The sequence below is a fragment of the Tursiops truncatus genome, chromosome 11 (genome assembly GCF_011762595.2).
Source record: "Tursiops truncatus isolate mTurTru1 chromosome 11, mTurTru1.mat.Y, whole genome shotgun sequence".
Classification (NCBI taxonomy): domain Eukaryota; kingdom Metazoa; phylum Chordata; class Mammalia; order Artiodactyla; family Delphinidae; genus Tursiops; species Tursiops truncatus.
The window spans coordinates 83,722,074-83,744,974 of NC_047044.1; the positions used below are offsets into that span (position 1 = coordinate 83,722,074).

The following is a 22,901-nucleotide window of genomic DNA, read 5'->3' on the forward strand; positions in this document are numbered from 1 at the left end:
ATTCATGTTATTTACTTTTAATACCCAAGGGGATATGAATTTTTTTTTTGCTTTTTTTGCTTTTAAAATCAAAATTTACAGAAGAGATAGATTATGGAATATTAGAAAAGAATGGTTTGATGTGTGAAAAAATGTGACAAAAGATTCTTTAACCGCCTCCTTCAGGTCCTTATTTCTTAAACTGTACAAAAAAACTAATTTGTTCCTTATTTGTATAATTATTTGCTTACAATCTGTTTCTTCTATTAATAAGCCTTAAGCTTTTGATATGGGAAGAGTGGTCTCCTGTGTTTGAAATTTGTTAATTTCTTAAATAGAATATTGCTTCATATATTCAGTCATTAAACAGTTAACAGCCTTAAGTGGGCAAGGCACTATGCTAGAAACTGGGAATTTAAAGATGGAGTAAGACATAATTCTGGCTTTAGGATGCACACAGTCTAGTTGGGGAGAATGGGATGTAAACAGATGTTATGTAATAGAGATATGCATAGAATTTTAACAAAAGTGAGTGGAAAGGGAATGAACTCAAATCTGAGACTGATGGAAGGTGTCAGGGAAGGTTTCTTGGAGGGGGGAAGGATGATCCTAAGGATCCCTGAAGGATGATCCCTAAAGTCCAATCCTAAAGGATGAAGGGCGACTAAGCAATTGAAGAAGTTGTTGTGGTGAAAGGATACACAAACAACATTCCTGGCAGAAAAAAAACAGCCCTGATGGAGGCTGGAAAACAAGAGATGGAATTAGGGTATATATGGACCTTTAAGCAGTTTGAAGTAAACTTTAAGGCAAGAAATAATAAGTGAGTAGTTGGAGGACATAAGAGGAGACCAATTCAAGGAAATATTTATAGACTCTCTATGCTGGAGGAACTGAAAAGCCATTGAAGGGCTAAAACTCTGGGTTGAGATCATAGTGGCATTTATCCATCCATCCATCCATTGATCGATTCATCCATGTCAAGACATACTTTCTTGTTCACTTTTGAACTTTTCAGTCCTTAACACACAGTATGTAATCAGTAAATATTTATTACAATTTAAATACAACCAATGAATATTTATTGTGTACCTGTAATGAGTGCCACTGGAAGCTAAGCAGAGAATTCATTTCTTTAGCAGAGGACTGGAGCCTGGGGGACTGATTGGTAGGTTTTCCAATAGTAAGAAATGAAAACCTGGGGGTTAAATGAAGTTTGTCATTGACTGGCCATAGAGAATGAAAGGGAGGGAGAAGTCAAGGATACTTCATATTTATAGCATAGGTAACTGGGTGTCACCCAAATTAATCGAAATACCAAGAGTAGAAGTGGGTCTTGCAAGAAGGATGATGAATTAAATTAAATGTGGAAACTGAACTTCCTATGGGAGAGATGGCCGGCGGGTTGGGGGTGGGGTGGCCATCCAAAAGCAGTGTGAGAGGACTAGGCTGGAGTCCCTGATTTCGAATAGTTTATATATGGTACTTGGACCAAGAGTTTGGATAAGATCATTCAGATAAAGGAAATCCATGAAAAAATTCAAGCACCAAGGATTAGACTCCAAGGAATACCAATACCTAAGGAATGAGTGAAGGAAGGTAGAACAGCCTATTGCAGAAGTAATAAAGTCAGCATGAACCGGGTATGAGGAGAACAGGAGAGCACGTTATAAGAAAAGTCGGAGTGTAGATGTAGTTAGAGAAGGAGGGAGTCATTAACAGTATCAGCTGTTACACAGCAGTGTTCGTTCAAATTTGGCAAATCAGAGGTCATTATTTCCAGGGAAGTTTATGGATTGAGAAGTAAAGTGTAGGAGAAGGATTTAAGATTATCATTGAAGACTAGTTTCCAGCAATTTAGATGAGAAGAAGAAAGAAAGTAAATAAATGACTCCTTTCTAAACACTAAGGAAAGTGTTTTCAAGGGATTTTTGGAGTCTAGATAGTTGGTTGCTTTTTTAGGATAGGAGGTACTTGTGCATATGTTTAGGGACACGGTATGAACCGATCCTTACCTTGGCAGTTGAGGTATTTAATAGACTCTAACCTTCTGAATATTTCTTGATACTATATGACATGGGTCCAGCTGCAGGCTAGTTCATTAATACATTTTGTTCATTCATTTCTCTGATCCTTACTTTTGGGCTCAACCATTTATTTATTCATCAAATTATTTATTGAACATCTATCAGCAAATATTTATTGAATATCTACTGTGTGCTAAGCATTGTAATTTTGGACTTCTCTCATCTTTTCTAGTTATTTTTTATTCAAAGCCTAACTCAGGACCAGCCCCTTCTCTGATTCTTTCTCCATTGATTTCAGCTCATATAAATTCCTCCTTTCTTTGGTAATTACTGCCTTTCTTATTCATATGATTTTAATCATGTGGCTTTGATTCATTTCACTTTCCATATTTATGTCTTATTTTTGTAACTGAAAGTGTCACGAAGGCAAGGACTGTACCTTTATTGCTTTGTGTCCTACACATAATGTTTGACACATGTGAATTGAATGGACATAAAATGAATGTATCTATTTTGAAATTTTAAATATATATTTATATTATGCTCTAAAATAGTCTGTGATATTTTCTAAAACTTAATACTTTCCTTGCCACAATGGTAAGAACTATAGTACTTACTATCTGTGAGATCCTGACCATTTTTAATTTGTAGAATGAGAATAACAATCTACCCTATTGAATTGTTACGAAGATTAAATGAGATTTTATACACAGACCAGTAAATACATTCATTCATATATGTGTAGATTTATATGTGTATATTTATGTGTATACATATGTAAAATATTTTAACAGTGCTAAAAGTCAACAAATATTAATTGCCCACATTTCACATCAGTGGGAGTATAATGAATAATTCAGAATTGACTTTGGAACAACTGATGTTGAAACTCTTTGGGTAAAAAAAGGATTTTTTTTCCTGAACCACATCTGAAAATAAAATATAAGCCCAACTGTGTGGGTTTTTTTTTCCTTTTTTTTCCCCCTGTATCTCTTTTCTCCCATCAAATTGGCCATCAAGTCTGTCTCCCATATATGTTCCTTCTTCTCTTTCCCTTATGATTAGTTTAGGCCATTATCATTTCCCTCTTGACTTACTGCAGTAGTTTTTAACATGTCTGTTTGTCTCCAGTCTCTCCCTCTTCCAATTGATTCTATCTCTTGCCACAAAACTGATCTAAAACACAAATCAGACTGTCACATTCCTGCTTAAAATCTTTCAGCAACTTAAGGTTGTCTTCAAAGTAAAACACAAGGCTCTGCAAGATGTGTGTCCTACCTGCTTCTTTAGCTGCATAACTTAACATTCCCCTTCTGCATCAGATACACTGAGACTATTAAAATATCCCTGGATGTAGGGGCCAATAACAGATAATGGTCATTGCTAGCACTGTCCTATGAATGGTAAGGGGCTCCTTCCAAGCAGAAGGATCCACCAATTCATCTGTTGGCCTATGAAATGAAAGAAAGCAACTTCCTTCCTTCCTTAAGTTCCAACTATAGTGTCCTCTTTGACTCCACTTTGTCTTACACTCCTCCGTGAACTCCTACCCAACTCCCTCCACCAGGAAGTTAGAGTGGTAGAGCAGGGTGTTTTCAGTTCCAATCTGAGAATATGATTAATAAGAGCAATCCTGTTGCATGACGTGATGGAGGCTTACTGTGTGACTTTGGAAGACATGGAAAGTAGGTGGTAAGAGGGTCCTGAAAGATAATTTGGTAGTGAAGTGCCATTTTTTAAGAGCTACTTTAACAAATAATCTTCCTCGGTGCTCTTTCCGGGTTAAGTTCTTCTTTTCTGGAGGTTTCCAGAATGATGCCTTCTCCAGTGTTCTACTTTGCTCATTGTATCACTGGATTGGTTTACATGTTTATCTCCCTCACTTTATTAGGAACTCTTCTAGGGCAGGGATTGTGTGTGTGTGTGTGTGTGTGTGTGTGTGTGTGTGTGTAGGTTTTAATTTTTATAATACCACAAAACTTTCCAGAACCTTTATAGTAGTTCAGTGGGTGAAAGGGTTTGTGAAGTTGACCCTGGATAAGAACATACTTGCTTTTGACAATCTTCCTCAGCCTACATAACCTTGTTGTTTTTCTTACTCTGTATATAGCCCCCCAAAATGAGACTCCTCAATAGTGTCACTGTAAATAATTATTATCTAAATATTCATTACTTTAATACTAATGTAAGTAACATGCTTTCTGAGGGGTTATTGGGTTATTTACTGTTAGATATATCATTTATATCAGTAGATACTATAAGCCGGATTGTATTCTGAAAACAGTTGATTAACATGCCTCAGTATATTTTTCAACTTTTTGAAAAATTTTAGTTTTGAGCTAGAATTTTCCATACTTGGCTTGAAAGAAGAAGCAAATTAATTTTGGAAAGGCTTAAGGAAAAACTGTTCAAATGGTTAAAACCTAGGAAAGAGTAGAAGAAATTACTTTAACTAGTTGAAAGTCAATTTGAATAACACACATGGTTGAACTTTAAACGCCAGAATTTTCCATTATCTTATTTTTACTAAATATCTCATGAGGTATTAACAAAATAAGCCTGTTGTAATATTTTAGTGCAGTTTATTGAGAGATGGCATAAATAGATGACGTATTTACTTCAGTAAAAATCTTTTTTCCCCAGTAGTTTCTGAATTTCTCTTTCCCCATTAAGCACTACCCTTGACCTTGTTTTGAAGTCTTATAGATTCTGTGTCCACTTCAGAACACTGACACATGCATATAATATATTTTGAATTTCCTTAATTGAGTTAAATTGTTGTATTGGCCCTTTTCGCATTTATGGTATTTGTATTTACTTAGTAACTAGGGCAAATTTCAATTAAACTACTTCTGGATATCTTAGACCTGAAAAATTGATAATAAGGTAGATATGCTTCAAGTTATGTATGTTTGGATGTTGGATGGAGATGGTTGCATTAATATTGTGGCTTAGACACAAACCTTTTGAAATTAGTTGATATCCTATTTTTGATCATATGTTTATCTTGGAAACTGTATATGATTACAGATATGTAATAGTGATAGTACTCTTTTTAATTCTTGCTGCCAGTCTTTCGTTTTCTCCAGTTCACTTAAACATCAACTACATTGATATGAGGCTGTATATGGCAAACATATTGTATTAGTTTGCTAGGGCTGCCATAACAAAATAGCACAAATTGGGTGGTTTAAACAACAGAAACTTATTTTCTCACAGTTCTGGAAGCTAGAAATGCAAGATCAAGGTATCAACAGTGTGGATTTCATTCTGAGGCCTCTTTCCTTGATTTGTAGATGGTTGTCTTCTCCCTCTATCCTCACATGGTTGTCCCTCCATCTGTGTTGTTTGTGTCCTAATCTCCTCTTTATATAAGGTCACCAATCAGATTGGAGTAGAGCCCACTCATATGACTTTATTTTACCCTAATTACCTTTTAAAGGACATATCTCCAAATACAGTTACATTCTTAGATACTAGAGGTTAGGACTTCAACGTATAAAATTTGGGGGTACACAATTCAGCTCATAAGACATATATAAATTATTTAGCTTGTGTGTGTATATGTATGTATGTACACATATATGTTTATACACATGTACAGTATGGCATATGAATAACATAGTTATGCACATATATATGTGTATCCAAAGGAAAGATAACTATATTCATTTCATTACTATATATTCATGAATGTAGGAAATGAAAAATAATAAGATTCTTATATGCATATGCAATTTTTAAGCATTATGGAACTGTCTGGATTTTAACTAATGAGCTCTAAATATGTGTATAATACTCAATTTGTTATTAAGAATTAGATGCTGGTAGTTGGAAAGTGCAGTAAACACCTATGTGGGTGTTTGCCATCAATCCAAATTTATGAGTAAACCTGTATCCCTAGGTTAGAGCTCGGAGTCATCTTTAAGACCTGTTACTTAACCTCTTTAATTAAACTTGTTAAAACTTCATTTCATATCCGTTGCCCTTTGGCATCCAAACATCTTCAAGTCTGGATTATGAAAAGTTTCTCAGCTCCCTGCTTTCTGTCTCTTTTGCTTTTATTCTGTAACCTGTGAGTTAAGCTGGTTTTCTCTCCATTCCTGCAGCATGTCACGCTCATGCTATGGTACATTTCACCCTGTCTAAAACATCTGCCCCACACCTGCAAATCTTCAAGGCCAAGCTCACTCTTATTTTCACCTTTATTCTTTAAATATTGAAGCCTGGAATTAGTTCTACCTTAACTGCTGTAGCACTGATGGCCAATACTACTCAAATAAGTTCAAATAATTAGAAAAGAGAGACTTGTAGTAAACAGATAGAGACCAGGTTTGGTTTTGTTTTTTCGTTTTTATCTCGCATAACACCCAGCAGAATTCTAGTCACATGGTAGATGATATAAGTGCTTATTAATTGATTTTCAATAGGGAAAGTAAATTATATAAAATGAATTGTCAATGTGAAGAGCACCGTAGCCTCTAAACTTCTGCTTAGTTTATTTTAATATTATAGTCATTAAATAAGGAATATAAGTGAATTACATAATTTTAAGTATTTAAATTGTCGATTCTAATAGTCATAATATTTGTTATTTCAGCTAGTTTGCATAAACACAAATTCAGCTTTTAAACATCTAAACTTCCCTTTATAAAATCAGATATAGTATTTTCTGGATTAAATATTAAAAATTCCAAATGATAAGTAAAGCCTTGTCAGATAACATCAGTTTTTTCCTATTTACTGGATCTTTCTCATTAGCATATAAGCATGCTATAATTTTTACAAACGTATACCTTTTAAGTAGTTTTCTTTATCACACATCCTCCAATAGATACTGCAAAATGCCTCACTGAAATTGTCTGTTTTAGCACTTCTCAAATACCAACAAATAGTTTGGGAATCTTGTTAAAATTTAAATTCTAATTCAGAAGATATATGCTTGCTGCTTTGACAAAGTCTCCCAGACCTTAGTGGCTTAAAATAGCAAACATTTGTTTGGACACAGCCACGCTCAGGCTCAGAGTCTTTCACGTCCCTGCAATCAAGGTGTTGGCCTGAACCGTAGTCATCTCTAGGCTTGACTTGGGGAGAAATTCACTTCCAAGCTCCCTCCTTTGGTTGTTGGCAGGCCTCCTACTTGTGCTTGCTGTTGGCTGGAAGACATCAGTCCTTTGCAATGTGAACCTCTCCATAGGGCAGCTCACAGTATAACTGCTTGCTGGGGAAGGGGGCAGGGGAGAAAGCAAGACAGAGCCAGAGTCTTTTTATAACCTATCTCAAAAGTAACATCACATCACTTTTGCCTTATTCTGTTCATTAGAAGGTAGTTACTAGGTCCAGTCCACAAGGGGAGGGAATTGCATAAGGACATAAATACCAGGAAGTGGGAGTCAGTGTGGGTTCCGCTGACTCTAACGGGTGCCTGCCACGTTAAGTTTGTGGTGGAGTCTGAAATTTTGCCTTTCTAACAAACTCCTAGGTGACACCAGTGCTGCTCCTGAGAACTTCACTCCGAAAAGCAAGGATCTACACTTACTGCACCCAGTTCCTTTCTTTATTCATTCTCTGTTGATCTCACTGACTCCAGCTAGGCTCTCTCACCCCCTCATTCTGCTGAAATTGCCCTTGTGGAAGTCACCAATGAGTTCTATGTCACTAAATCCAGCATTTGAAAAACTTGATCATTCTTTCTGAAGATCTTTCTTGGCCTCTGGAACACCAAATTGATATACATTTCTCCTCAGTTTCTCTGCTAGTTACCTATCTCCCTAACTATAAGAGTTAATATATCCTATAATCCAATCCTGGGACCTCTTTTTTTTATCTATAGTTAACTCCTACATGGTTACAGCTAAAATTCCAGATATATGCTGACCACTCTCAAATTTATATCTCCTATGGAGATTTCTCCCCTAAAATCCTAACATGTTTATCGAGTGCCTCAGCGAACACCTCTACTTGGATACTGATAGTAGTTTCAGACTTAAAACGTCCAAAACAGAGCTCTATTCCTTCCCCTTCATCTCCCCCTCGCTATGCCCAACGTGACAGTCTTGCTTCTCATCCATGTTTGCAAATCCAACAAATAGTTCCACTCCGCAATCAGCTGTTCCAGTGAAAAACCTGGGAATCACCCTCGAGTCTTCTTTTATGTAAACCATCATTAAGTCTTGTCAGTTTTACCTCTTAAATACCACTTGACTTTCTCCATCATTCTTTTTTTTTTTTTTTTTTTGGGCTGCATACAGTATTTGTTTTTCTCTTTTTGGCTGTGTTTGGTCTTCATTGCTGCGCTTGGGCTTTCTTTAGTTGCAGCGAGCGGGGGCTACTCTTCGTTGCAGTGCATGGGCTTCTCATTGCGGTGGCTTCTCTTGTTGCGGACCACGGGCTCTAGGCATGCAGGCTCAGTAGTTGTGGTGTGCAGGCTCAGTAGTTGTGGTGCACGGGATTAGCTGCTCCACGGCATGTAGGATCTTCCCGGACCAGGGCTCGAACCCGTGTCTCCTGCATTGGCTGGAGGATTCTTAACCACTGCGCCACCAGGGAAGCCCTCTCCATCATTCTTTATTCCAACATCACCACTCTAGTCTGGACCATCATTACGTTATTATGGAAAGTTCTGCATCTTTTTATTATTGATTACAGCTTCCAACCTTTAGCCCAAGTGGTTTTACTCAGTCCATCTATTTTCCATGTTCATGGTTTCCTTTATCCTGTAGGATCAAGTTTAGATTGTTTACATTGTACATAAAGCCATACACAACCTGGCCTGATTCCCTCTCCAGCCCCATTTATCTCTACTTCCCTACCTGCACTCTGCACTTGAGCAATTCAGGGACTGAGCTATGATATAACACTCCCATTTGACTCTAAGTCTTAATGAAAATCATTTTCCTTCCTGGAATGCTTCCCTTCTTTGCCTGGCTAGCTTTCATTTAATTCAAGATTCAGCTTAAACATGACTTCATCCTAGAGGCTGTCTCTGACCTTTTAGACTATGTTTGGGGTACCCACAATATAGTCCATAGCACTGTATACTTCTCTATCTTAACAGTCATTGTATTTTATACTAATCATTGAATTATCTTTGTCTTATTTTCCCTTTAAGCTGTAAAGCCAGATTGGCAGAAGTAGACTCAGGTATTCTGAAGCCTGAAACATATAATTTTGGGGACTCTATTTAAGAATAAAAATATGAAAATTATATATATATATAAGATCTTCATATACATTAAGTACAAAAGAGAATATTTATGAAAAGAATCACAACAAAGTAAAAAATTAAGTGAGCTGACAAAGATAAAAACATATGACCCTGTGAACACACTGCTAGGGGCCCTTTCCAGAACCCCAAAGCTTAAGCTTCATTAAATTTCCAGTAAATACACCTCTTGACATGAGTCTTCTTTAAAGCTCTATTTCTGGGGGCTTCCCTGGTGGCAAGTGGTTAAGAATCCACCTGCCAATGCAGGGGACACGGGTTCGAGCCCTGGTCCAGGAAGATCCCACATCCCGTGGAGCAACTAAGCTCGTGTGCCATGACTACCAAGCCTGTGCTCTAGAGTCCGCGAGCCACAACTACTGAGTTCGTGTGCCACAACTACTGAAGCCCGCACTCCTAGAGCCCGTGCCCTGCAACAAGAGAAGCCACCGCAATGAGAAGCCCGGGCCCCGCAACAGAGAGTAGCCCCCGCTCACCACAACTAGAGAAAGCCCACACGCAGCAACAAAGACCCAGCGCAGCCAAAAATAAGTGAATAAATAAATAAATTTATTAAAAAAACAAAAAGCTCTATTTCTAGTGTCAACAGTAGTGTTTAACACAAAGCAGGTACTCAATATATATATATATTTTTCTGGTCAATTGATCTTTTCTTTATAACATCTTTATTGGAGTATAATTGCTTTACAATGTTGTGTTAGTTTCTGTTGTATAACAAAGTGAATCAGCTATACGTATACATATATCCCCACATCCCCTCCCTCTTGTGTCTCCCTCCCACCCTCCCTATCCCACCCCTCTAGGTGGTCACAAAGCACCAGCTGATCTCCCTGTGCTAGGCGGCTGCTTCCCACTAGCTATCGGATTTACATTTGGTAGAGTATATATGTCCATGCCACTCTCTCACTTCATCCCAGTTTAGCCTTCCCCCTCCCCGTGTCCTCAAGTCCCTTCTCTACATCTGCGCCTTGCTCCTGTCCTGCCCCTAGGTTCTTCAGAACCACATTTTTCTTTTAGATTCCCTATATATATGTTAGGATATGGTATTTGTTTTTCTCTTTCTGACTTACTTCACTCTGTATGACAGACTCTAGGTCCATCCACCTCACTGCAAATAACTCAATTTTTTTTCTTTTTATGGCTGAGTAATGTTCCATTTATATATGTGCCACATCTTTACCCATTCATCTGTCGATGGACAGTTAGGTTGCTTCTATGTCCTGGCTATTGTAAATAATGCTGCAGTGAACACTGTGGTACATGACCCTTTTTGAATTTTGGTTTTCTCAGGGTATACTCCCAGTAGTGGGATTACTGGTTTGTGTGGTAGTTCTATTTTTAGTTTTTTAAAGAACCTCCATACTGTTCTCCATAGTGGCTGTATCAAGTTACATTCCCACCAACAGTGCAAGAGTGTTCCCTGTTCTCCACACCCTCTCCAGCATTTATGGTTTGTAGATTTTTTTTTTTTTTTTTTTTTTTTTTTTTGCGGTACGCAGGCCTCTCACTGCCGTGGCCTCTCCCGCTGTGAAGCACAGGCTCCGGACGCGCAGGCTCAGCGGCCATGGCTCACAGGCCCAGCCACTCCGTGGCACATGGGATCCTCCGAGACCGGGGCACGAACCCATGTCGCCTGCATCGGCAGGCAGACTCTCAACCACTGTGCCACCGGGGAAGCCCGGTTTGTAGATATTTTGGTGATGGGCATTCTGACTGGTGTGAGGTGATACCTCATTGTGGTTGTGATTTGCATTTCTCTAACGATTAGTGATGTTGAGCATCCTTTCATGTGTTTGTTGGCAATATGTATATCTTCTTTGGAGAAATGTCTATTTAGGTCTTAGCCCATTTTTGGATTGGGTTATTTGTTTCTTTGGTATTGAACTGCGTGAGCAGCTTGTATATTTTGGAGATTAATCCTTTGTCAGTTCCTTCGTTTGCCAATCTTTTCTCCCATTCTGAGGGTTGTCTTTTTGTCTTGTTTATGGTTTCCTTTGCTGTGCAAAAGGTTTTAAGTTTCATTAGGTCCCATCTGTTTATTTTTGTTTTTATTTCCCTTTCTCTAGGAGGTGGATCAAAAAGGATCTTGCTGTGATTTATGTCACAGAGTGTTCTGCCTATGTTTTCCTCTAAGAGTTTTATAGTGTCGGGCAATACATTTAGGTCTTTAATCCACTTTGAGTTTATTTTTGTGTATGGTGTTAGGGAGTGTTCTAATTTCATTCTTTTAAATGTAGCTGTCCAGTTTTCCCAGCAGCACTTACTGAAGAGGCTGTCTTTTCTCCATTGTATATTCTTGCCTCCTTTATCAAAGATAAGGTAACTATATGTGCATGGGTTTATCTCTGCGCATTCTATCCTGTTCCATTCATCTGTATTTCTGTTTTTGTGCCAGTACCATACTGTCTTGATTACTGTTGCTTTGTAGTATAGTCTGAAGTCAGGGAGCCTGATTCCTCCAGCTCCATTTTTCTTTCCCAAGATTGCTTTGGCTATTCAGGGTCTTTTGTGTGTCCGTACAAATTGTGAAACTTTTCACTCTAGTTCTGTGAAAAATGCCATTGGTAGTTTGATAGGGATTGCATTGAATTGTAGATTGCTTTGGGTAGTATAGTCATTTTCACAATATTGATTCTTCCAATCCAAGGAAATGGTATATCTCTCCATCGGTTGGTATCATCTTTAATTTCTTTCATCAGTGTCTTAGAGTTTTCTGCATACAGGTCTTTTGTGTCCTTGTGTAAGTTTATTCCTAGGTATTTTATTCTTTTTGTTGCCGTGGTAAATGGGAGTGTTTCCTTAATTTCTCTTTCAGATTTTTCATCATTAGTGTATAGGAATGCAAGAGATTTCTGTGCATTAATTTTGTATGCTGCTACTTTACCAGGTTCATTGATTAGTTCTAGTAGTTTTCTGGTAGCATCTTTAGGATTCTCTATGTATATTATCATGTCATCTGCAAACAGTGACAGTTTTACTTCTTTTCTGATTTGGATTCCTTTTATTTCTTTTTCTTCTCTGATTGCTGTGGCTAAAACTTCCAAAACTATGTTGAATAATAGTGGTGAGAGTGGGCAATCTTGTCTTGTTCCTGATCTTAGTGGAAATGGTTTCAGTTTTTCACCATTGAGAATGATGTTGGCTGTGGGTTTGTCATATATGGGCTTTATTATGTTGATGTAAGTTCCCTCTATGCCTACTTTCTGGAGGGTTTTTATCAAGTGGGTGTTGAATTTTGTCAAAAGCTTTTTCTGCATCTATTGAGATGGTCATATGGTTTTTCTCCTTCAATTTGTTAATATGGTTTATCACATTGATTGATTTGCGTATATTGAAGAATCCTTGCACTCCTGGGATAAACCCCACTTGATCATGGTGTATGATCCCTTTAATGTGCTGTTGGATTCTGTTTGCTAGTATTTTGTTGAGGATTTTGGCATCTATATTCATCAGTGATATTGGCCTGTAGTTTTCTTTTTTTGTGACATCTATGGTTTTGGTATCAGCGTGATGGTGGCCTCATAGAATGAGTTTGGGAGTGTTCCTTCCTCTGCTATATTTTGGAAGAGTTTGAAAGAGTGGTGTTAGCTCTTCTCTAAATGTTTGATAGAATTCACCTGTGAAGCCATGTGGTCCTGGGCTTTTGTTTGTTGGAAGATTTTTAATCACAGTTTCAATTTCATTGCTTGTGATTGGCCTGTTTATATTTTCTATTTCTTCCTGGTTCAGTCTCAGAAGGTTGTGCTTTTCTAAGAATTTGTTCATTTCTTCCCGGTTGTCCATTTTATTGGCATAGAGTTGCTTGTAGTAATTCCTCATGATCCTTTGTATTTCTGCAGTGTCAGTTGTTGCTTCTCCCTTTTCATTTCTAATTCTGTTGATTTGAGTCTTATCCCTTTTTTTCTTGATGGGTCTGGCTAGTGGTTTATCCATTTTGTTTATCTTCTCAAAGAACCAGCTTTTAGTTTTATTGATCTTTGCTATCGTTTATTTCATTTCTTTTTCATTTATTTCTGATCTGATGTTTATGATTTCTTTCCTTCTGCCAACTTTGGGGTTCTTTTGTTCTCTTTGTGTAATTGCTTTAGATATAAGGTTAGTTTATTTGAGATGTTTCTTGTTTCTTGAGGTAGGATTGTATTGCTATAAACTTCCCTCTAGAACTCCTTTTGCTGTATTCCATAGGTTTTGTGTCATCGTGTTTTCATTGTCATTTGTTTCTAGGTATTTTTTGATTTCCTCTTTGATTTCTTCAGTGATCTCTTGGTTGTTTAGTAGTGTATTGTTTAGGCTCCATGTGTTTGTATTTTTTACAGTTTTTTTCCCCTGTAATTGATATCTAGTCTTATAGCATTGTGGTGGGAAAAGATACTTGATACGATTTCAATTTTCTTAAATTTACCAGGGCTTGATTTGTGACCCAAGATACGATCTATCCTGGAGAATGTTCTATGAGCAGTTGAGAAGAAGGTGTATTCTGTTGTTTTTGACGGAATGTCCTATAAATATAAATTAAGTCCATCTTGTTTAGTGTGTCATTTAAAGCTTGTGCTTCCTTATTTATTTTCATTTTGGATGATCTGTCCACTGGTGAACATGGGGTGTTAAAGTCCCCTATTATTATTGTGTTGCTGTTTTTCCCCCCTTTTATGGCTGTTAGCATTTGCCTTATGTATTGAGGTGCTCCTATGTTGGGTGCATAAATATTTACAATTGTTATATCTTCTTCTTGGATTGGTCCTTTGATCGTTATGTAGTGTCCTTCTCTGTGTCTTGTAATAGTCTTTATTTTAAAGTCTATTCTGTCTGATATGCGAATTCCTACTCCAGCTTTCTTTTCATTTCCATTTGCATGGAATATCTTTTTCCATCCCCTCACTTTCAGTCTGTTTGTGTCCCTAGGTCTGAAGTGGGTTTCTTGTAGGCAGCGTTTATACGGGTCTTGTTTTTATATCCATTCAGCCAGTCTATGTCCTTTGGTTGGAGCATTTAATCCATTTACATTTAACGTAATTTTTTAAGAGGTTTTTTGTTATTATTTTTTTAATGTACAGACAACAATTAAGGTAATTTTTGATACGTATGTTCCTATTACTATTTTCTTAATTGTTTTGGGTTTGTTATTGTAGGTCTTTTCCTTCTTTTGTGTCTCCTGCCTAGAGAAGTTACTTTAGCATTTTTTCTGAAGCTGGTTTGGTGGTGCTGAATTCTCTTAGCTTTTGCTTGTCTGTAATGGTTTTAATTTCTCTGTCAAATCTGAATGAGATCCTTGCTGGGTAGAGTAATGTTGGTTGTAGATTTTTTCCTTTCATCACTTTAAATATGTCCTGCCACTGTCTTCTGGCTTGCAGAGTTTCTACTGAAAGATCAGCTGTTAACTGGTGGGTTTTTACCCTGCTCATTCATCTGCTGTGTGTTTCTCTGTCTTCTCATTTTGCTTAACTTACTGTGTTTGGGGTCTCGTTTTCGCAGGCTGCAGGTTCATGGTTCCCGTTGTTTTTGATGTCTGCCCCCAGTGGCTAAGGTTGTTTCAGTGGGTTGTGTAGGCTTCCTGGTGGAGAGGACTGGTACCTGTATTCTGGTGGATGAGGCTGGATCTTGTCTTTCTGGTGGGCAGGACCGCATCCGGTGGCTTGTTTGGGGGTGTCTGTGAACTTATTATGATTTTAGGCAGCCTCTTTGCTTATGGGTGGGGTTGTGTTCCTGTCTTGCTAGTTGTTTTGCATGGGCTCTAGCATGGGAGCTTGCTGGTTGTTGAGTGGAGCTGGGTCTTAGCGTTAAGACAGAGATCTCTGGGAGAGCTCTCGCTGTTTGATATTACGTGGGGCTGGGAGGTCTCTGGTGGTTCAGTGTCCTGAATCCGGCTTTCCCACCTCAGAGGCTCAGGCCTGACACCTGGCCAGAGCACCAAGGCCCTGTCAGCCACACAACTCAGAAGAAAAGGCAGAAAAAAAAGAAAGAAAGAAGTAAAATAAAAGTTATTAAAATAAAAATGTATTATTAAAATAAAAAATTTTTTAAAGTATTTACAAAAGAAGAGAGCAACCAAACCAATAAGCAAATCCACCAATGATAACAAGCACTAATAACTATACTAATATAAACATAAATATCAGAAATTATTCAGTCGCCTACAGCAAACGCCACGCTTACAGCTGCTCCAAAATCCACCACCTCAATTCTGGGTTGATTCATTGTCTATTCAGGTATTCCACAGATGCAGGGTACATCACGTTGATTCTGGAGATTTAATCCACTGCTCCTGAGGCTGCTGGGAGAGATTTCCCTTTCTCTTCTTTGTTGGCACAGCTTCTGGGGTTCAGCTTTGGATTTGGCACCCGGGGCAGGGAGGGGTATGGAATGCAGGGCGAGCTTTAGGCAGCAGAGGCCGGTGTGATGTTGCACCAGCCTGAGGCATGCTGTGTGTTCTCCCAGGGAAGTTGTCCCTGGATCACAGGACCCTGGCAGTGGTCAGCTACACGGGCTCCCGGAATTAGACTCCTGTGATTACACACAGGTTTCTTGGTTGCGGCAGCAGTAGCCTTAGTGTCTCATGCCCGTCTCTGGGGTCTGCGCTGATAGCCGCGGCTCGCTCCTGTCTCTGGAGCTCGTTTAGGCGGTGCTCTGAATCCCCTCTCCTCGCGCTCCCCGAAACAATCGTCTCTTGCCTCTTCGGCAACTCCAGACACTTTCCCGGACTCCCTCCTGGCTAGCTGTGGCGCACTAGCCCCCTTCAGGCTGTGTTCACGCCGCCAACCCCAGTCCTCTCCCTGCGCTCCGACCAAAGCCCGAGCCTCAGCTCCCAGCCCCGCCCGCCCCGGCGGGTGAGCAGACAAGCCTCTCGGGCTGCTGAGTGCCAGTCGGCACTGATCCTCTGTGTGGGAACCTCTCCGCTTTGCTCTCTGCACCCCTGTTGCTGCGCTCTCCTCCGCGGCTCCGAAGCTTTCCCCCTCCGCCACCCGCAGTCTCCGCCCACGAAGGGGCTTCCTAGTGTGTGGAAACATTTCCTCCTCACGGCTCCATCACACTGGTGCAGGTTCTGTCCCTATTCTTTTGTCTCTGTTTTTTCTTTTCTTTTGCCCTACCCAGGTTCGTGGGGAGTTTCTTGCCTTTTGGGAGGTCTGAGGTCTTCTGCCAGCATTCAGTAGGTGTTCTGTAAGAGTTGTTCCACATGTAGATGTATTTCTGATGTGTTTGTGGGGAGGAAGGTGATCTCCACATCTTACTCCTCTGCCATCTTGAAGGTCCTCTGGTCAATTGATTTTTGACAAGGGTGACAGGACTATTCAATGTGGAAAAGAGTAGTATTTTCAACAATAGTGCTGGGACAACTTTTTGCTTATTGAGATACAGCAGAGGGGGTGTGACACCAGGACCCGGAGGCCCAGGGCCCTTTGTGGCCGGGGAGCTTTGGTCGCAACTCACTGCTTCCACAGGTGGCCATGGTACCACAGGCCTCTCGAGCGCAGGGGCTCCCTCAGTAAATACTTTTGAATGAATATATTAACTATTATTTTCAGTTATATTTCCATACATTTGACATTCAACAAGCTTTTCACAAATTATAGTTCTACAAAAAGCTTTGTATATTAGAAAATTGTTCTTATATCAATAGTTATTTTACATTTTGCTATGGTTATATTTCAAACAACTAACAGTGTTCATATCTGTTAGCATATCATGGGCTCTGTGCAAAAAGTCTGAGGTACGTCTTTACTAAGAGGAAAAAATTCTTTATTCACATCAAAAACATACATTATAATCTTCTATATGTGAATATATGTTTGTGTGTCTCTCTATATTTTTATAGATCATCTGCATTAAAACTTTAATTTTAAATTACTAAAATTTTAGTTTTTTAGATATTCCCACAAAGAGAAATCCCTTGGGGAAAACTCATCTATTTTCTGCTTTCTTTATAGTATATTTTTTTAAACATTTGTCTCTGGAATAATAGAGATACCAACATTTTATATAACTTTTAAAAATGCATTAAATGTTATGACGAATTTGTCCACAGGTTATTCGAATCAAGACTGTAACATAGCATTAAAAAGATAAGCTACTTGACCTAAATCTTTAGAGTTTAGTTTGTTAAAATAGAATTAAGTTTAGTTAAGTTCCTTTTATAATAACATTTTAAATTTGCTGAGGAGTTGGTATGCTCATATCAAGATTATCAGGTGTGTGTATGTGTGTGTGTGTGTGTTATAAAGTGCAGCCCTCTGATCAATGCACACTCTTTCCTCCCATTTTCCTAAATACATCATGAAAAAAGGATGAGGTTTCCGCCTTAATTGCTTGTGCCTTTTATTCACATTCCTCTCTCAGCCAGAATTGTGAAAAGAGTGTTAGTAAAAAGCTGCACAATAGAGCTTTTCATTAGGCCTCAGCAAGGCACACAAAAGAAGGCTTTTGGAAAGAGTGAATGCATGAGTTTAATTTGCAGGTGGAGAGTAGATAAAAGGTGCTGACGCCTCTATTATTCTCTTACGTAGGTGACCCTTACCCTGTACAGCTGATCCCAACTACCATGGCAGCTGCTGCTGCAGCAACACCAGGCTTAGGCCCACTCCAACTGCAGGTAAGTCAGGAAACAATACACCAGAGACAAAGGTTAAGTAAATATCGAAAACAGCTATTATCGTGTTAACGCAAAATAAAACTGACTAGTGATATTTGTCTCACATTTTTTTGTTTTTGAATTTATGTCTACTGATTCTTAACCCAAAGTTGGTTCGTTTAATTTTTAGCCCAGTTTTCTGTACTAAAGACAGTTTATTGTAATTTTTTTATTGCCTGGTATGATTTAACAAAATGAGCTGTAGTTTTGCTTTGATTACTGTATGCCATAATTTCGTCACAGAATGGTCCTCACCAAGATAAAAAGAACAAAAAACCTACAAAAGATATTCAGATACTTATGGATCAAGATAGCTTACAAAAATTACATTTAAAATTGTTCAAGATGCCCAGTAGTTTTGAAGCACTCTTTATTCTCCTGCTAATGCCAGCTCAGTTGGATAAGCAAGGATAAGTAGACCAAATAAGCAGGTGCCTAAATGAGCACAACTTTATCCAGACATCCTAATTAAGACCTTTTTTAGCTCGGCAGAAGACATATTCCCATATATCCATGAATGTCAGTGCTAACTTTACCAGATGTCCAAGTGATTTTAGAAATTTTGTCTCTGGAGTTGGAAAGAATATCAATTAAATTATATTAAAGTTATCTTTCGTTAACTGTTTAAGTCTTTGAATCAGCATCCTACTGCCCTAGTTTCTGTTGTTATGGACTTTATAGTTACACAGGTAATGGGAATAACAAATCATCCAATAATAGGATTAATCTCCCCTTGTGAGAAGTTTTATATTTTCCTTTGCCTGAAAGACGCAGTATGCCATTAAAGCCAAGTATAAAGCACTCATGCTTAATAAAATTAAGTTGTATTCATGAAAGTGCATTGTCATGACAGATGACCCTAGCCTATAAGGAAAATATAGTTTAAATTGCAGCATCAAGAGACAGTTACATCTGGTCAGCACAGAGAGTTGTCAGACCTGGTGGGGTTCTGAGAAACCAGTTGAGTCTCACAGGAGGAACTGAGACATACTGTGTTCTACAGAGGTTAATAACACCCATTCCTATTCTGCCTTTTCTCCGAAAGCTACAGTGTTAATGTCTGTTTCTTTGAGCTAGAAATAACCTTGGAAATAACCTGTTGGAGCCATGGGGACAATAAAAGTAACAACATTTGTTAGCTTTTGAAATCTGAGAAATAACTACAATACAAAGAAGTGGTTATAATAAGTAAAACTAAAAAGAGTAGTGGGATTAAAGGAAGAGGGAAGAATATCCAGCAATAGGTTTGAATGTGGAAAATAGGCGTTTTAGAGATCTAAGCTGTCAGTTTTCAAAACAAATTAGACATGCTCATTTCCTTTCACCATTGGATTAGTGGTGAGAGGGAGCGAGGGCAAGTTGCAGGCATCTCCTATGTTTCATTGTAGAATTCTAGTAGAAGGTAGCTTTGTTAGGCAGCAGTCCAAACTTATTTTTCTATAACGATAGTATTAGACTATTTGACACAAATTAAGTTTTATTTCTGCCCTTATAATGTGATATCAGATTCCGTTAAAATTTAAAGATACAAAAAAAATTTTGATCAGAAAACAAGAAAAAAGACACCAAACATATTTGCTTTTGCCTCAACTATAATTTGATCTATAAATGGGATAAAGATATTTTGTGTAAGTGGCATCGTACCCATTAAAATAAATGAGTTTTGTTAGGATCTCAGTAAATCAGCACTGCAGTACAACAAGAAAACTAATAATCGTAACTCTTTCATGATAAGCCATTAGCTACTATTAAAACACAAACATGTAACCACACACACACACACACACACACACACACACACACACACACACAGACTTTTTTTGCTTTTGATTAAAAAACAATACTCAAACGCAAACACATATTCCAACTGCATGTCATGGCAGAGAATCTGGCTTTTCTTTTAGTGGACTTACTCTCACCTTTGCTAGGGTGCCTACACCAACCTACTTTTCTACTCCTATTCCTAACACTGTATTCACAGGTCCCTAACCTTGACTTCACCTTTCCCCGAGCTGCAAAGGAGACCTGTAATACTCTCCCTCCCTTTGCATTAAAATAGCATCCAAATTCTTTTCTTCTCCACAAACCTTCCCAGACAGGTCAGAGAAAAGCTAACTACAATGCCTGGTCAGAAGTCTTACCTTAACCCTAACCCAGCATTCACCCCAATCTTGTGAACCTACTTCTGAGAAGTTTCATCTCAGTGGAGTATAATGTATGAGCCAGTTTTAATTTTCTCTATACTCTGCTTTGAATTATACTGCTAAATCTCCGTTTTCCATCCCTTAATAATACCTGGAGGAGACTTCATCACTTTTGAGTCCCTTTCAGTTACTAAGATTCTCTTTCAATTATTGAGATTCAGTCCTAGGTTCTTATGCTAGGTTCTCTGGTAAGGCTTTCACACAAAGATTTCTCATTTAATTCTTATTACAACACTTTTTGCTATGTATTAATAACTCCATTTGACAAAGAAGGAATCTGGATCACAGAGTCCAAAATCCATGGTTTTAAAACAATTATACTTGCTTTTCTAAGTACAGGAGATTTTATTTTAAACTTTGGAGACATTGCCCTTCTTAGGACATTTGCTAACTTAGTAACCTGCTAATACAATTATAACAATAATGCTGATTAATTGGTACTAATACAAATCCTCTATATGCAATACTGAAGGAGACAGCAGGATTCATGATGGCTATCTACTTCACACTCTGCATTGTCTATTTCATACCTATTTCAGATATATGTTAATTCAATCTTCTCCTTTTGAACATCTAGATCCAAGAAAGGACCCTATAAATATATTTCTACTCATGGTTGACTTTGTTTACCTACCATTTGTGTTTTCTTTTGAGATAATCATTTACATGCAATTGTTCACACTTGGATAATATTAAGTAAAACCAATAACCAGGGCCTTTATTAAAGAAGAAATAATGATTACAGTTGTCTTAAAAGAAAAGCAAAATGACATGTTTTAAATTAAACCACTGTTTATTACTTTATCGGTTCATGTTCCTGGATAAAATAATAAAATACTTACTATGCAAAAAAAACACATAAAAAATCACCTTACTGTATACTTTTATGAGCAGTTAAAATAGTCTAAGCATTGTCAAACATTTATTTTTTATTTATATAGAGAAAATGGCTTAATGTGGATTATGTATATAAAACATACAAATTAACATGTTGTGCCCAGGCACCATTTTATTTCTTTCTTTTATAACAAAATATCTGTCCTTGTCTCCTCTGAGCTTTTTCCAGAGCTTTTAAGTCTTTCTGGAGCTTCAGATACATATAGCCAACTATTTGTTGGCTACCAAGAGGAAACACAGACGTTACACGCATAATAAACTGACTACAAAATGGGCCTCACCAATTCTCTTCCTTGCCCCCAGACCTGTTCATTTTCTGGTCTTAGCAAATGGCTCAACCCCGGAAACCATGAGCACTATGTTCAACTTCCCTTCTTCCCTCTTCCTCTGGACCTATTCATTCATTATCTATCTATTCATTCTACCTACTAAATACATCAAGAATCCATCTGTTCCTTTGCACGATACTGTCACTCTGTGGGTCAGGCTACCCTCATTGCTTCCATAATTTACCACAGTAGCCCTGAACTGGCCTTTCCTTCTTCATCTTGCCCCTTCAGTGCACTCTCTACTATGTGTTTGTCAGAATGATCTTTAAGATTTTAGAAAATCTGGCCATGTCCTTCTCCTACTTAAATACTTTAAATTACACCTTGGTGTTTTCAAGTTCTCTCTCCCCTCTGGATCTTTACATGTGATGTTTTCTCTTTCGGGAAACCTACTACCCACCTTTTTTTACCAAGCAAACTCCTACTTATCCCTGAGGTTGCAAGTCAAAACCTCACTTTTTCAGGGAAGTTTTCATTGTCCCCAAGTCTTGATTAATGTAGGTCTTATATATGCTGGGAGCACACTGTATTTCCCCTCTCATAGCACTTATAGAATATGTTTTAAATCCTACTTTCTGGCTTCTACCAGATGGCAAATCTATGAAATTACTGACTCACCATCGTTTGCACTTAACCAATGCTTGAAATATTTAATGGACTCAGTAAATATCTATTAAATGAAAAGGTGAAGAATGAATCTTAAGATTACACTTAAGGGGCTTCCCTGGTGGTGCAGTGGTTGAGAGTCCGCCTGCCGATGCAAGGGACACGGGTTCGTGCCCCGGTCCAGGAAGATCCCACATGCCGCAGAGCGGCTGGGCCCGTGAGCCATGGCCGCTGAGCCTGCGTGTCCGGAGCCTGTGCTCCGCAACGGGAGAAGCCACAACAGTGAGAGGCCCGCGTACCGCAAAAAAAAAAAAAAGATTACACTTAAAATAAATTATCTATTTTTGTTAACTAGCTACCCTTCTTTGAAATAGTGGAATTAAGCTGAATATTAATGATTAATTTCCTATATACATTAATTTTCATCCTTATGAAAACACTACGTACCTGTTACCACATTTGGCACTACAGTATTTTAAAATTATGTTTATGATAGTTCTGCTCCACACTACCTCGTTCAGTGTGCTGCGACTACACTAGACTCTTTTCTGTCCCTTGACTTGCTGAAGTATGCTCCCACCTTAGAGTTTGGCATTACCTGTCCCTCTGCCTGGAAGGCTAATTCACCTCATTCAAGAATCTGCTCTAATGTCATCTCTCCTAGACCTAGTCTAACTAACTGCTTGAAATCATAAAATAACCCTCCCAGAGGTACCACACTTCCTATTATTCTGCTTTTTTTCTATAGCACTAGTCATCTTCAAACATACTGTATAACTTACATATTATGTTCCTTATTTATTGTCTGCCTGTTTCAAATATTCTCTAAACTCCACCAGAGCAGGGAGTGTCATTTTGTTGTTGTTGTTGTCCAATAATGTATCATAATGTATCTCACGTGCTGGGGGCGGGGAATGCCTAGCAAGTAGCTGGTGCTCAGTACGTAGGAATAAAATGAAGAAACTATCATGAACTAATGGTCATAATCATTTTAAATAAAATAACAAAGCA

The 22,901-nt window shown here is 38.3% G+C and overlaps 1 protein-coding gene across 2 annotated transcripts in view; it reads left to right on the forward strand.

The window, feature by feature from the left end:
- Positions 1–22,901, forward strand: part of SOX5 (SRY-box transcription factor 5) — a 399,062-nt gene that overhangs the window by 275,230 nt on the left and 100,931 nt on the right. For both annotated transcript variants that reach the window (XM_073788966.1, XM_019936434.3), the window contains exon 8: positions 17,730–17,815. In XM_073788966.1, the coding sequence (XP_073645067.1) occupies positions 17,730–17,815 (86 nt within the window). The remainder of the gene's footprint in view (positions 1–17,729; positions 17,816–22,901) is intronic.